The sequence below is a fragment of the Ambystoma mexicanum genome, chromosome 3q (genome assembly GCF_040938575.1).
Source record: "Ambystoma mexicanum isolate Mex_15411 chromosome 3q, UKY_AmexF1_1, whole genome shotgun sequence".
NCBI classification, from domain to species: Eukaryota; Metazoa; Chordata; class Amphibia; order Caudata; family Ambystomatidae; genus Ambystoma; species Ambystoma mexicanum.
The window spans coordinates 1,157,983,107-1,157,997,036 of NC_090926.1; the positions used below are offsets into that span (position 1 = coordinate 1,157,983,107).

The window sequence follows — 13,930 nt, forward strand, 5'->3', positions numbered from 1 at the left end:
GCTATTAGAACCATGGCTGCCTCCAAAATCGTGTCTGGGTCCGATATGGTGGAGTGGGGACTTACCGGGACATTCCGCCCTATGCGGAACCGTTAAGTCCCCATTCCAAACGCCATCCCCCATTCCCATTTGAGCCCCCATAGGGCTCAATGAGAATGGGGACGGCGTTAATTACGGGCCTGCTAATGGCAGGCCCGTAATTAGCGCCCTGCTCCCCTAACGGGACCCGTAAGGGATGTGTGGTCCAACCACACGTCTCTTGTGGTTCCGCCTAAGGGACCTCGGAATTGGGCGGTAAGGGATTACCGGCACCGGTCTCCTTACCGGTGCCCGGTATCCCTTACCGCCCACCTCGGAATGAAGCCCTGTGTCCCTTTTCGGATGACGGCGGCCATTTTGTAATATGTTTTCCATGGACGCCGGCATCCAAAAAGGGAATGAGTTCCTTTTCTATTTTAATGGTGGCAGCCATTTAAGAAGAAGAAAACTCTGACGGGAGATAGGCTCGCACAGATCTGGTCTCCCGTCGGATGGAAAAAAAAAAAAAGAAAACTATCCGCACCCCAGTAAATCCCAGCGTGCGAATAGCTTTCATGCCCTGGTTCAGGGTGGAGCAGACATGTGCTTTAATAGCCCGCAGCCTACCAAAGCTGCGGCTGGCGGGTCGTTAAAGCCCATGTCCGCCCCCCAGCCAGGGAGTGAAAGCTATATTTTTCACCATTAGCATGATCATTGGCTGCAAACTTCTGGAAATTATTGTAGTATTCATGCTATATTCCCATGCCGTCGTCTGTCGTGCGCCACATTTTACTGGTGTGTACTGGATCATGGTCTGGGCTGTTTACACTTGTGGCCTTTCTGCATGCCCCAAGAAGTTGATGCTTGTGGCATTTTTCCTGGCTGTAGTCTGGAAAGTTCTTGTGTCTCCTTTTCACGTGACCTGGGCCATTCGCACTCTGTACTACTAATTTGCTTGACCTCTGTTGCCTTGCCCCTGTCAAGTGGTTTCAGACTTTTAGCTCCCATTCATTGCTATGTCAAACCTGTTGCTTGATGGGTTAATGTGTTTGTGTGTGTCATGTGTGGGTTGCGGTGTTGCCACTGTGGCTCCATCATATGTTGCATGTGGTGTTTGTGCTTTTTGCAGTTAGCAGTGCTACATACAGGTACATGACCCAGAGCCTAGTTTGCATTATATTAGAGTGGGGTTCACAGTCATTTTAAAAGGAAATCAATACCTTTTTACCCATAACATCTGAAGATGAGTGAATCCCTGTATTTGGGAAACTGCTCTGGGAGGATTGTGGGGATGTCAGGAAGTCAAGTGATGGGTCTCAATTTAGTGGTGATTCTAGCAATTTGTGTAGATGATTAATTGATAAACAATATCACCATTAGGCCCCCTGATAATGGCAGGAATATTGTTAACCCTTGATACCACAGATTATATTAAGGCGGGACTTTGGCAACTAGTTGATCCAACTCATTATAGAAAACTTCAGACTAGTCCTTCACACATTTTTTAGGAGATTGTGGACAGAATGGCGACCAATTATTACAATTCTGGTCTCGTCCACAGAGATGAAAATCAGTTTGTGATCTGTAGATTTCCATTTTTACTAGGGGTGTACCGAATAGTGAAATTACTATTCGGCCGAATACCAAATAGTTAGTCCAGCTATTTGGCCGGAACCGAATAGTGAGCCGAATAGTTTTTTTAAAAACATATATGTTTTAGAACATACAACACAACATTTCATTAAATAAAATCAGGAGACATTCTATTGCATGAATATTCATGTTTATTAAATGGGCATATAGATCTCACTAAGTTTATTAAAAGCTTATTAAAAGATCAAAAGAAATAAAACACAAATGGGGAAACGCTCATGCAAAGCATGAGCATTTCTATTGTGACTAGGTCAGTGCTGCCAGGTGTCTTTTCAGACCTGTAGCAGCATTGAGCTTTCCCTGAGGCTGCCAACTTGCTGGCTCTGACATGGCAGCTTGATGTATAAAAAGAAAACAAAAATGAGGAAACGCTCATGCAAAGCATGAGCATTTCTATTTTGACTAGGTCAGTACTGCCAGGTGCCTTTTCAGACCTGTAACAGCATGCCCAAATGGGCCGGTATTTTAGCGAGAGTGGGCCACTTTGATTAGTCGGTTCAGTATGCGACTGGTAGTTTTGAAGAGTGGTACTGAACACATCTTTTAAAAAGTGAAATTTGCAACACGTTTTACCAAAAAGTGCCCACTTAGGTATATTTATCAAGGGATAATAATATAAACAACCATAAAAATAAGCATTTGAAAAGCTTTCCCTTACTGATTCGCCCATCATAGGCATCACATTGTAAGCAGCCCCACTGCTTGTTTTGGTTTTGATAATAGTGTTCTGATGCCCGTGGTGTTACTCTGAAAAGGTTAACTGCTGTCACTGGTCCTCAGGTCGTTGACCTTCATTAGCCTTTCTTTAAAGCCCTCCACGCCCTTCACGCCTTCACATCCCAGGAAGGTGAGCCCCCAGCATGCACACATTGTCATGCAGTTTGGGAAAACATCTGGTGCCCTGGTGTGAAGGTAGTCGGCGGTAGCCCCCGCCTCTGACGCCCCTTCATCCTCCTCCCACAGTGTGCAGCTGCTGCAGGAGCCCTGGGTTGCCGACGCCATTCAGACAATGCTCCTGGAATGCCCCTGCCCACCTGACTGCCTGCTGTTGCTTGATTCCGGGGGGGGGGTGCAGGACTGGCAGTGAGCTCATCTTTTCCTGCCCAGTAGCCCGTCTGCTCCTTGCAGGATTACATGTATGCAGACAAAGGGTAAACTATTCGGCTTCGATTGATAATTAATTAATTATTCGGCAAAAGGCCGCATAGCTAATTTCAGCCGGAATTCAGCCGAATAATTACTCAAAGCCGAATTTCGGTACACCCCTAATTTTTACCACCATTGTACTTACTACCAGTAGTACGTTGTTCTGCACAAAACCCACCAGGTGGATCCAATGTGACCGTATTAAGTTGACTCGTTCCTAATGTCTACTCTTTCTGGCCCCCAACGTAGGTTCTCATACATCAGATGTGCATAGTACGGAAGACATTTTAAGTAGGATTGTTGATATTGGTAACCACTTTATGTGCTGTAGATGTGGATCCCTTCAGTAATATCCGGGTGTACCATGGCAATACATATTTATTATTCAATGGGGACCTTTCGCTCTAAACCCATGGCACCGTAACGGGTTCTGTTTTGGCCCCTTCTATGCCGCACTAATGAAGCGTCATTGGATGACGATGGTAGCGTAAGACCCAGTTAAGATTTGAATCATCATCTGGTTTTCTGTATTACATGGTTTGTTGTTTGTCTGAGATGACACACTTGGAATGTTAGATTCATTCTTTAATAATAATGTACATTTTAAATGCACTTATCCAAGTATGTACAAGTTAGCATTATCACTTGGACTAACAGGGATTTACAAATAGCACTTCTTGTAAAAAAAAAAATACAACCACAAATAGTATTTCATGTGCCACCTGGGCACACCCTGGTAGCAAGATTTCATCTAATTCCAATTGGATAATTGGTCCGATTTCAAAAAAGTCATGTAAGAAAGACATGTTGAAGACAGCCACAAGTCATGTAGAGTAGATTACCCAAGAGCAATGATCTCTGGCTTCAAGGATCGGGCTGCCACCAATCAAAAAACGATGCCGCAATATTGATATATTATGAGAGTGGATGCAGAAGTGAATAAAGCTGTTGGTACAAGACCTCACGTTGCATATTGAAACCTCCACAACTTACACCAGAAAGTGCTGATGAGATTTTTGTAGGCACCCAAATTCCTGAGGAACCATGAGGTTTTTTGCTTGTGGCAAGGGATGTCTTTGTCACTTAAGGAAGATTTAAGTCTACCCTTGTTAAGCCTGTGATGAAAGTTTACATTCTCAGAACGCTCGTTAGTTCTAAAACCACATTACTGATTTAGTTTTTGTCCTTCCCTTGCAGACTTCCGAGATATGGGGGATCAATAAGCAAATTGAAATATTATTTTTTGGGGCAGTTAGCGGACAAAGAGGCACCCTCAGGCATACGGGGGAGTTGTGGTAATTGAGAACCTCTTCTACGACAGATACCGATATAGTTTAGTGTAATTATCAAATTGAACTGTTTGCAACTTAATAAATTGAATATTGATTTTGGTTCCTACATGGAGATATAGGTATCATCAGTCTCTTTAAGGATTGTAATTCATTCCTTTCCTTCCCCTCTCCAGTTTTTTCCTCACTACCTCTGTCTGATTTCTCTCCCAACACACATATTTCTATTCTTGTGTTGCCTCTTATGGCAGGAGTATGAATTATAGGTTTTTTTTATAGGCAAATTCTTTCACACTGACAGGCGTTCTTTCTCCGGTTGGCTTTTATGAGGAATTTTTAATGCACGTTGTGAATATATCAAAACACCCCATATTGTAAATGAGTAGCACATCATATAGGGCAAAGTATAAGGGTTTGATTGAATTATGAGAGATCATATTCGGAAACCTACATGTTAATAAATATTCCCTTTTTTTAAAAAAACTTAAAGATATTTTGAGAAATGATTTTAATACCTACCAGATGTTCCTTCTAAAACTGTCTGTCTTGGGGGCTGACTAACCCCTTGTTTTCTGTTTTTAGCTTAAATATGGAACTATAAATGACAATATCGTCACTTTTTCAAAACCATGTTCTTTTGAATGTTTCTCTAAGTAACTGGGGCCCAGCCTGGCGCAAATCATATGCCATTTGAGTTTAGCGTATCCTGGCTGCGACACTGAAGTGGTGTGTGATAGCACATTCCGGATCCGTGACATAGGGTTTATGTTTTGGTGGAATCGGTGTCATGTAAGTTGGCGTGATTTTAATACAGTGCACCGCATCTTCTAAGAAGTTCATTGCATGGCTCAGCGGTCTTCTTCCTGTCAAGAAGCGCTGGAGGGAGTTACCTGGTAATGGCAGAGTGTGACGAGCTGCCCCAGGCATTATGATATGATATGGCATTTGTAACGCGCCTATACACAAGTATCATTACACGTTGTCATTCCTCACATAGATATTTGAGATAATGTAGACAAACCACCCACATCCTCTCTCTATTGCTGCTTTACAAAGAGGATGACAGTACATACCTGTTCTACATGCAGTAAATTGCTTCAGATTAGTGTTCAATGCTAGAATTATGACAACAGAGTTCTTAGGTTAAGCACACCTAACTTTTGTCATCGCTATGATGTAATAATTAATCATGAAAAGCCTCAGAAAAGTCATCCTGTGCACATATCAAAGTCAGTACATATAACCTTTTTCACGGTTGTGATTTAATCATAATAAGCAGTGATTTGATCAGGAAAAGCCACCTTGTGTTTCACGCTACTATAGCACTTCTTCAGGGTCCTGAAATTTGGGTCTAAGCTACTGCATGCTGCTAACTAGGCAGCTAATTGTGTGGTGAGGAGAAAATCTAATTCCCTTCGACTACCATACGGATGAGGTCTATATTGTAAATGTGTTAGTAATATTTATTTCTTTTATTTATATAACGCTGGACAAAGGCCCGTAGGCATAAGAGCGCTAGACAAGACAAACGACAGATAACAAGTAGCTAAGCTTAGGTCAGTGCTAATGTGCAGAGTTCGGAAAGACAAATCATTGAAATAGAGTAGTTTTCGATCCATGTTTTTTAACACAGACAACGAGCTACATGCTCTTATAGCGGACGGCAAGGCGTTCCAACACCTTGGAGCGACGTTGAAAGACCCCTGTGCCACCAGCGATATGCTAGACCTTGGTACCTGTAGGAGGCCAGCTTTATTTGACCTAAGCAGCACCCTGGAGCCAGAAGCCAGGCGAGTCTTCCTGATGGATGACTGGGGCTTTTCCGGTATCGGCACTTGGGCGTAACGCACAGCAACCTGCTCATTGGCAGCCAATGTAGGGCCTTCCTGGATGCTGGCACATGGTCAGTTTTGCGCCAGTCTCCTCCAGGGCACGCACTTCATCGTGTGCATCATTTCACCCTTGCCAGTGCCCTGAAGGAGACTGGCGCAGTTCGCTCATTTTAGATATCATTTGGAATGCCAACAACACTCCCAACACCCTGTCTGTGGTGCCCAAGAGTGATCATGGCATGTTTTGCCCCAGTGGCATGGTCAGGCAAAGCGTCATCAGGTGTGTTGTCTTATCTCACTTAATTCATTAGTTTTTCCTGAATGCACTCCACCTTTCATCCCCTCTGTGCTGCACATACCAGTGACCTCCTGCACCAGTCTCCTTGCATAGTGTAGCCTGCTGCTCCTGATTTCTGCATCCATGCATGCATGTACATTGCACATGTGAGTACCACCTACTCCGACGCCTTCCACTGGACAAAGTCTTTTTGTTTTTAAGTCATTGGTGTTAATGGGTTTGTAACAGCATGGTTTGGCAACACCCCCTATTCGTCAACAGCCCACCTGTTCTAGGGCTGGGACTATTTACTGATATGATGTCATTCCTAGCCTGTGCTTTATGGAGGATGTTGTCAATTACAAGTCAGTCAAATTGCTGGGATGCCTTTCTGCTCAGATTCTGTGTCGGTAGCCCTCTAGAAATGTGATTCAGGGGCCACTGTTTCTGCTTCTCCCCTCAGATTAACCTGATCTTTTTGATGATCACGCTCCATAAAATGATTCGGAACACCTCTGTCCTGAAACCCGACTCCAGCCGCCTGGATAACATCAAGTAAGTCCTGTGTTTTGTGTGTGTATTTTTCTGTGGCCATCTCGCGCGACTGAAGATGTTTTTATGTATTTAATTTATTTATTATTTTTTATAACGCGCCTAATACCATACCCGAGTTTGGTTTCTATGCGCGGATCCAGGAATCGAACCTCTGTTGCTCTGTGTGGTCACCTGGTTGTCCGCCTAAACGGCACTAGTGGGTGTGCAGCGCCTCATTTTCACTATTAGTTCATTTTGTGGAGAGATCAGACTAACACCGGCAGTGGTGATGGTGAGACATCGCGTAGCCTCTGAAAACATAAATGACCACCACCCAAGTTAAGGGGCCTGAGGATAGTGGAGGCCCACTAATGATGGAAACCACATTTTCCCCATCCTTGGGGGCCCTCAGACAGGCAGGGGCAGCCATCTTGTCTGTCAGAATTCAAGCCGGAAAACAGCAAAGCATAGTTCACTGCAAAAAAGCTTCAACCTCAAAAGCACATCAAGAGAAGACCTTCACCACAGATTTCACATGTGAGAAACTCGCATCAACATCAAGTCTTTCATCCAAAGCTGACATGCAGCACCCAGCAGCCAATCCTTGAACAGATTCTCCTATCAGACTCCTGAAACTCCTATCGCCATTCTCCCGGTCAGAGGAGCATCCACCCAGGAACCACTGTGCTCTTACGTTGGGACCAGCCTCTGCCACCAGTTGGCTGTATCTCTTCCCTTCATTGTATAGCTAAGAGCCTTGAGCCGCAAAGAATCCTTCAATGACATCTAGGGCCTCCCTTTGCATACAGGGGACAGTCCATGCTAGCACGCTTGTGTTGTTGGGACCCCAGCATAACATTTTCAATTTCCACAAAACAGAGTGAAAAATGAAAGAGTAAAAACAGTTTTGAACACTCCTTTCTGATCCGTTTTTGTAAAAAATGTAAATGCCACAGACTTTGCAGATAGCCTTTACAGTGGATTTATATAGAATCCCCCTGCTTTTACCAGGTGTGAAATGTCAGAGGATTCCCATGGAATCCTTTCCTTACACGCAAGGTTGTTCGGCAGGCGGAGCGGGAATGAGGATTAAGAGCCGTATTTCCGCTCTAGTTTACCACTTTGCCTACACAACACCTTGAAATTCTCCGTGGGTAAGAGCAAGGCGTTTACTGCCTTTCTCTTAAGCCCCATCACTCCCAGGCAAGGTCAGGCAAGGTCAGGCAAGCTATCAGACCCTTCGTCTGGAGTTCCCTGGGGAGACCAGTTTGATCTCCGGTAGGCATATTTATTTCTTTATAACCTTTTTTGTAATGCCCAGACCCTGGGCTACCTGGGCATTTGGTACAGACAGCTGTAGACCGGAATAATAGAAACATTTGATACAAGAGTTGCCCGTACTTGTCAAATAACCACGTGTTTACAAGCTTTTTAGAGGCTGTGTATGATTTTTCATTTCTTTTTAGAGGCTGCAGAGAGAGAGTTCCATGGTGTAGTTGCAGTCACACCAAAACGGATGCCACCTGCTCTTTTGTTCTTATAGGGAGGGGGGAAGAATGAGACGCTGGATCTGAGGGGGGGCAGCAGGCATAGCTGCGCCGGGGTGCAGTGGGAGTTAGGGGCATAGTGTGATCAGCCTTTACTCTGTCCCAGCTCTACTAGACCAGAGACCTTCCCATAAGAATAAAGGAACTCTAGCTAACTAACACCAGTCTATACCTCTCTCTCCCAAGCAGAGGCCTCCAGAGATTCGAACCTCAGGAACTAGAGACACCGGCTGAAAGAGGACCCTGTGGAACTCCTTCCTAGTGCTCCTTTTGCCCCTTTCGTGCACACGCACTCTCCCCACACCATTCGGGTGCGCCGGTTCATTGCTCCGCTCTTCCCGCCCTTAGCTTCTCCCCGTGGCTGTTCCTTCCCCCACAATCCTTAGGCCATCTCGATCTATGCTCCTCTACGCACCTGTTCATGCCCCCCCCCCGACCCTCCTTCAGCTGCTCTATAGTCTCGGGAGGATAGCTCAGGGGCAATGTGCTCGTCTTGGAAGCAAGACGACGCAGAGCAACACAGGTTCCATCCCCGGGGCCGCGCTTAGAAACCTCTGGGTATTAAGTGCGTTATAAATAACCTATCATATCATATATCATCAGCACCTCAATATACTCCGTGCCTCCCCAGATCGCAGGCATTCTGCTCTCTTCCTCCCCCGCTCCTCTGTATTGGTTCTCTTTTCTCCTTCCCCTCCTCTGGTGGCTGCTGACTTTGAAAGGTGGGAGCAGTGTACATTTATCGGGGCGAATTTGGAAGCGAGCGGGCCTCCCGCAGTGCTGGGGCCACGGGTGCACAGCACTATCTAACAATGCATTCTCAAGCAGATGCCAGGTTCACTGCACTACTCTGCCATCGGTCCATTTGATAGCGTTGTACAGCACTGCCTAGCATTGGTACTGGGGAAGTTGCAAGACTCAAAACACCCTCACATCGGTGAAGGGCTTGGCAGCATAGGGCAGTACATGCCATGGGGCCCCAGGTCAGTCCCTTGGCTTTCCACACTGCGCTCGTCATTGGTCTTGGCACTGGCAACACTCAACAAGCAAAACCTCTTTGGTCCGGTGGTTGGCACCGCCCATCAATACCACTGGCCAAGGAGCTGCTTGAACATAGCACTTACTTTGGCCCTGGGTGGCTCTGAGTGGGGCCCTTAGCGCACAGTCCTTCCATTCAGTGTGTTGGCCCCAGAACGCAGTCCTGTCATTAAACTGAGCAAAGGTTCAATGGATGCAGCCTTTCGGAGGCCGGCTTTACCTTTGAAGAAAGCGTGTAAAGTGCTGTCCCTGGTGCGCTTTGCGCAGCTAAAGTGCAGAGCGTGCGTGCAGTTTGCCGGCAGTTTGGCAGTCAGACATGGGCCACTGCAGATCGAAAAGGAGACGCATTTAAGCAAGTTCATTTGGGTTTTGTGCAGGTGCAGACTTCTCGGAGTGCTTGCACACAGATTATGAGCGCTTAATCTCGGAAGAATAAACACTTAGAAATGCAATGGGCACATTCTCAGAATCCAGCGGCGCAATACGTGTGTGCAGACCAGGAGCACTGCGCCAGTAGCACAAGAGCATTCTGAGGAGTTATGCGTGAGGCACGGAGTAGAAACGTTTCTTCTCTAGTTTCTTCTCTCTGTTTCATCACCAGGGAATAGGAGAGAGTTAGTTTCTCTGCGACTTATCTGCATATGGTTGGGTATTCTCTCAGGCCCTAAATACACCACTCGATTTGCCTCATTAGTCCATGTCAGCAAAAATATTCTAGGGACGGCAATAGGGGCCACATCACAGGGAAACAGAATAGATTTTTCAAGTAGAATAGTTTGCAAAATTGAAACCAGTAAGAGAAGTCAAAGGACAATGTAGCGGGGGATTAAGTACACAAGACAAGGGTGTAGAAAGAGGAAGTAGTAAGGAAAAATGTTAATGGAGGAAATGAAGAGAAGCGTGTTGTAGTGTGAGGAAGGATGAGACTGTTTCCCAAGATGAAGAGGGGAAATCGCATTAGACGAGCACCAAGGAGAAATTATTTTTTTTCTATAAATAAAAAAACAGGGAGCGGAGGAATCTGCGTTCCACGAAGAACATGTTCCCTCTGGGAGAAAGTGAGCCGGTCCCCAATGACTGGTCAGAGGTGTAAAAAACAGAGGACATGAGATGTTTGTTTTCTGCAGCATTGTTGTGACCAGGGGAGTTGCTAGGTCTGGAAAAGACCCGGGGCTACGCTGATGTCGGAACTGTTGGGACTGGGGGCTAGCTAGTCTTTTGGCTGTAGCTCCTGAGATTCTATCCGGGGCTACGTCCAAAATATCAGGAGCTATAACCCCCTCAGCCCCCGCCCCCCCTAGCAACGCCCCTGGTTGTGACCCACAACACTATCCCAGGCAAGCAGCCCCCTGCATCCGAGGTAAGAGGCAAAAAGGCAGTGGCTGCTAGGCTGCGATGAAACAGGGATGATAAACACCAAGAAGGGGCCCAGCCGAATGAACTGGGATCCCAAGTGCCCACGACAGATGGACGGTTGGGACACCTCTGCAATTGTGCCTGGCATAGGGCGACCAGAGTAGTACACAGTACTCGAAAGAGAAGAAAGACTCTGGCCACAAAGACCGTCACCAGGAAAGCCCAGGCAGGTTCCTGCACTGATTATCCCAGAGGGTACAGCTAACTGAGTCCAAAGCCTGAGAGTACACCAAGCCCCGCAAGCCAGAAAGATGACACTTGGCTGAAACCGATTAATATCAGATCCTTACAAAAATCCTAAGCTAGGGGGAAGAAATACTTGCTGGTAGGAGTATGGTGAAAGGCGTTCATCGCAGATGCAGGAGAGGGTCCTGATGCTGCAATGTGAATATATCTAGGCCTGCAAGTACCCAGGCAGGGGGGTGAGGAGTACATGCCACTTGGAGGGCCAGACACAAGCAGGGGGCTGGGAATAACAGGTGGCAAGCAGTCTGGAAGTGAGACTGTTGGGGACCTTTCGATGGGGGATCCTCGGGAAGATCAGTAGTCTCAAGCATGCCCTTGAGACATCCTGATTCCTTTTCTAAATGAATCATTATTTCGGGTTTTTATCCCTTAAAGCCTATAAAGGCAATAAAAGTCTTGTGAATGTGTTCTTCTGCCTCTGATCCTGCATCACACTAACACACTCTGGCAGTCATCTCGGGGGCCTCCCGGCGTATTCATCTGGCAAGAGCATATCCTAGATGAGCATACAGGCCCAAACATTCTAACTGAATGACAAAGCACTTTTGCTGACAATAGGGACCAGCAAACTCTCGCACAATGTGAGGGTCTGTGATGCTCACAGGGTCCAGGGTTCGGAGATGGAAGGTCTTCTTACTGGCCACTGGCCGGGAATCAGATGGCATTATTGCACATGATTGGATGGAACTTGATAGCGCATTCCTTCACCTTGGAAGCGCTGTCATCGGTGGTATTATGGCCCCTCTTAATGCTGCTTCATGTTTCACCCTCGGAAGGAGGAAGGGCTGAGTCGGCCCTGCCAGCATTCGTAGCTGTGAATTTAGGTGGCATATATGTTCCATAGGTCAGCACGCATTTGCTGAGATATCTGACTGTCTCTGGCCAACCTTTCTCCATTTCATGGAAATCAGACGACCCCAAGTGTCCCCCAAAGTTCCTTTCTACGACCCCTAGTTTTCACCCTCTACACCTCGTCTCCTGGCAAGACCATCTCCTCCTTGAGCTGCCCCATCCCAGACAACACACCCAAATCATCGCCTCCTTCCCCACCTTGACTCCGGACCTCACCTGCAACTGCCCTTTAGCCATCCTGCACTGCACAGCCTTTCAATGCCTTACGCTGAAGCTGGCGAGGACTGACGAGGCCTTCCTCCCTGCCTTAATGCCCATAATGTGGCACCCGTTCTCCCAACCGCCATGTCCATTACCCCCAACCACCCCACGCCACCCCCTATCACGTACAACCTGCGAGTTCTCTTTGCTAGGGACCACATAGTTCACCAGTTGGTCACCTACGCGGCGAATGCTGCTTGACTGCCCCCAACTAACATTTAGGCATCATGTCCCCTCTGACGCCCCCCCACCCTCGGCTCATCGCCATCACACTGGATGGCTAGACCTGCAACACTGATGCCAATTGCCGCTACTCGTTTTTATATCCATCAACAGTCTTGCATCCCACCTTGTTCCACCTAGTGACCCTTTTCATCTGCTATTCCCCCTGGCCCCCATCTTGGTCACTCCATTTGGGACACCTGTCTTGCACAGGCCTGTTCGTTCTCACTTCTAGCCCTCCATCATCGGAGAGCTCACCTCCCTCACCATTCAAAACGTCCCTTAAACTCTGCCCCCCCTCCTTTGAAGGGCCCAATGCCATTTCCCATTTCATGGCCCCTGCCATCCTTCCCTTTTTCTGTGCATGATGGTTACACTGCAGATGTATTTTACTTCGTTTCTGGGTATTGTGGCCATGTCTGCTTGTATTTGCCCCTTTCCAGATAGTCCCAATGCAATGCCCCCATGAATATTTTCCCTACACCCACTGGGCCAACTTATTGCTAACCAGCCACCCCCTCTTTTGGTAACAAACCCGACCAAGGAAGGGATTGCACGGATCACTGTTTAATTATTTATTTATTGATGGGCTTTTATACAGGAAGTAAATACTGTTGCTGTCTTACGTACAAAGTATTTCTCAAAGAAATGCTCCCCTTTTGACTGATAAATACATAATACAAATACTTGACTGTCTTTAAAGAAAGTGATATAGGGTGTGGGGGAGGGGTGTTATAAAAACATATCCTCCTCTTGATTGATCCGTCCCATATCACATTATCTCTCTGTCTGCTTCTCTCACTCTCGCTCTGTCTCTCTCGCTCTCTCTCTCTCCTACCTCTCTCTCTGTCTCCATTCCTCTCTTTCTACATCCCTCTGACATCTCTCCACCCTTATTTCTCTCTCCCTCTCTTTCTACGACCTTCTCACCTCTCTCCCCTTCTTCCTTTATTTCTTTCTCGCTCCCTGCCCATTTCTCCTTTTTTCTTTCCCTATCTTTCTTTACCCCTCGCTTTGCCTCCTTGTCAATCCGTCATCCCTATATTTTGCATATTCCCGTCGCCTCTTGCTCCGTGCCCATCCTTGTCTCTTTCCCTACCACTCTCTTCCCTCCTACTCCGGCAGTCATCACCGTCTCTCTCAAGCTCTGTCCCTCTCACTCTTTTGCTCTCTCTCCCGCACCCTAGCTTGCAAGTGGGGTCTTCTTTCTTTATCGCTTCTTCTCTTCCTCTCCCTAGCACCCTCTGCCTCTAGCTCAGCCTCTACTTTCTTTCTATGTCCATCTATCCCTCTATACAAGGGTTGTCCAACTCAGGGCCTCGAAGGCCAGGATCCTGACTGGTTTTCAGAATATACCTCATTAATATTCATGAGAAGAAATTGCATACATTTTAGAATCACTGTATGCAAATTTATTTCATGAATATTAATGAGGGTAATCTTGAAAACCTGACATGGATCTGGCCCTCGAGAACTGGAGTTGTAACCTCTTTCCTATCTCTCCCCTTCTTTTTTCTTCTGTCTTTATTTCTTCTCTCCCACCATCTTTTTTGCCCCTCTGTCTTGGCCTGCTTGTCCATCACTCATCCCTATAATTTG

The 13,930-nt window shown here is 46.6% G+C and overlaps 1 protein-coding gene across 4 annotated transcripts in view; it reads left to right on the plus strand.

Moving 5' to 3' along the window:
- ADGRL1 (adhesion G protein-coupled receptor L1) overlaps positions 1-13,930 on the plus strand; it is a 979,436-nt gene that overhangs the window by 915,117 nt on the left and 50,389 nt on the right. For all 4 annotated transcript variants that reach the window (XM_069603973.1, XM_069603976.1, XM_069603977.1 and 1 more), the window contains exon 17: positions 6,679-6,770. In XM_069603973.1, the coding sequence (XP_069460074.1) occupies positions 6,679-6,770 (92 nt within the window). The remainder of the gene's footprint in view (positions 1-6,678; positions 6,771-13,930) is intronic.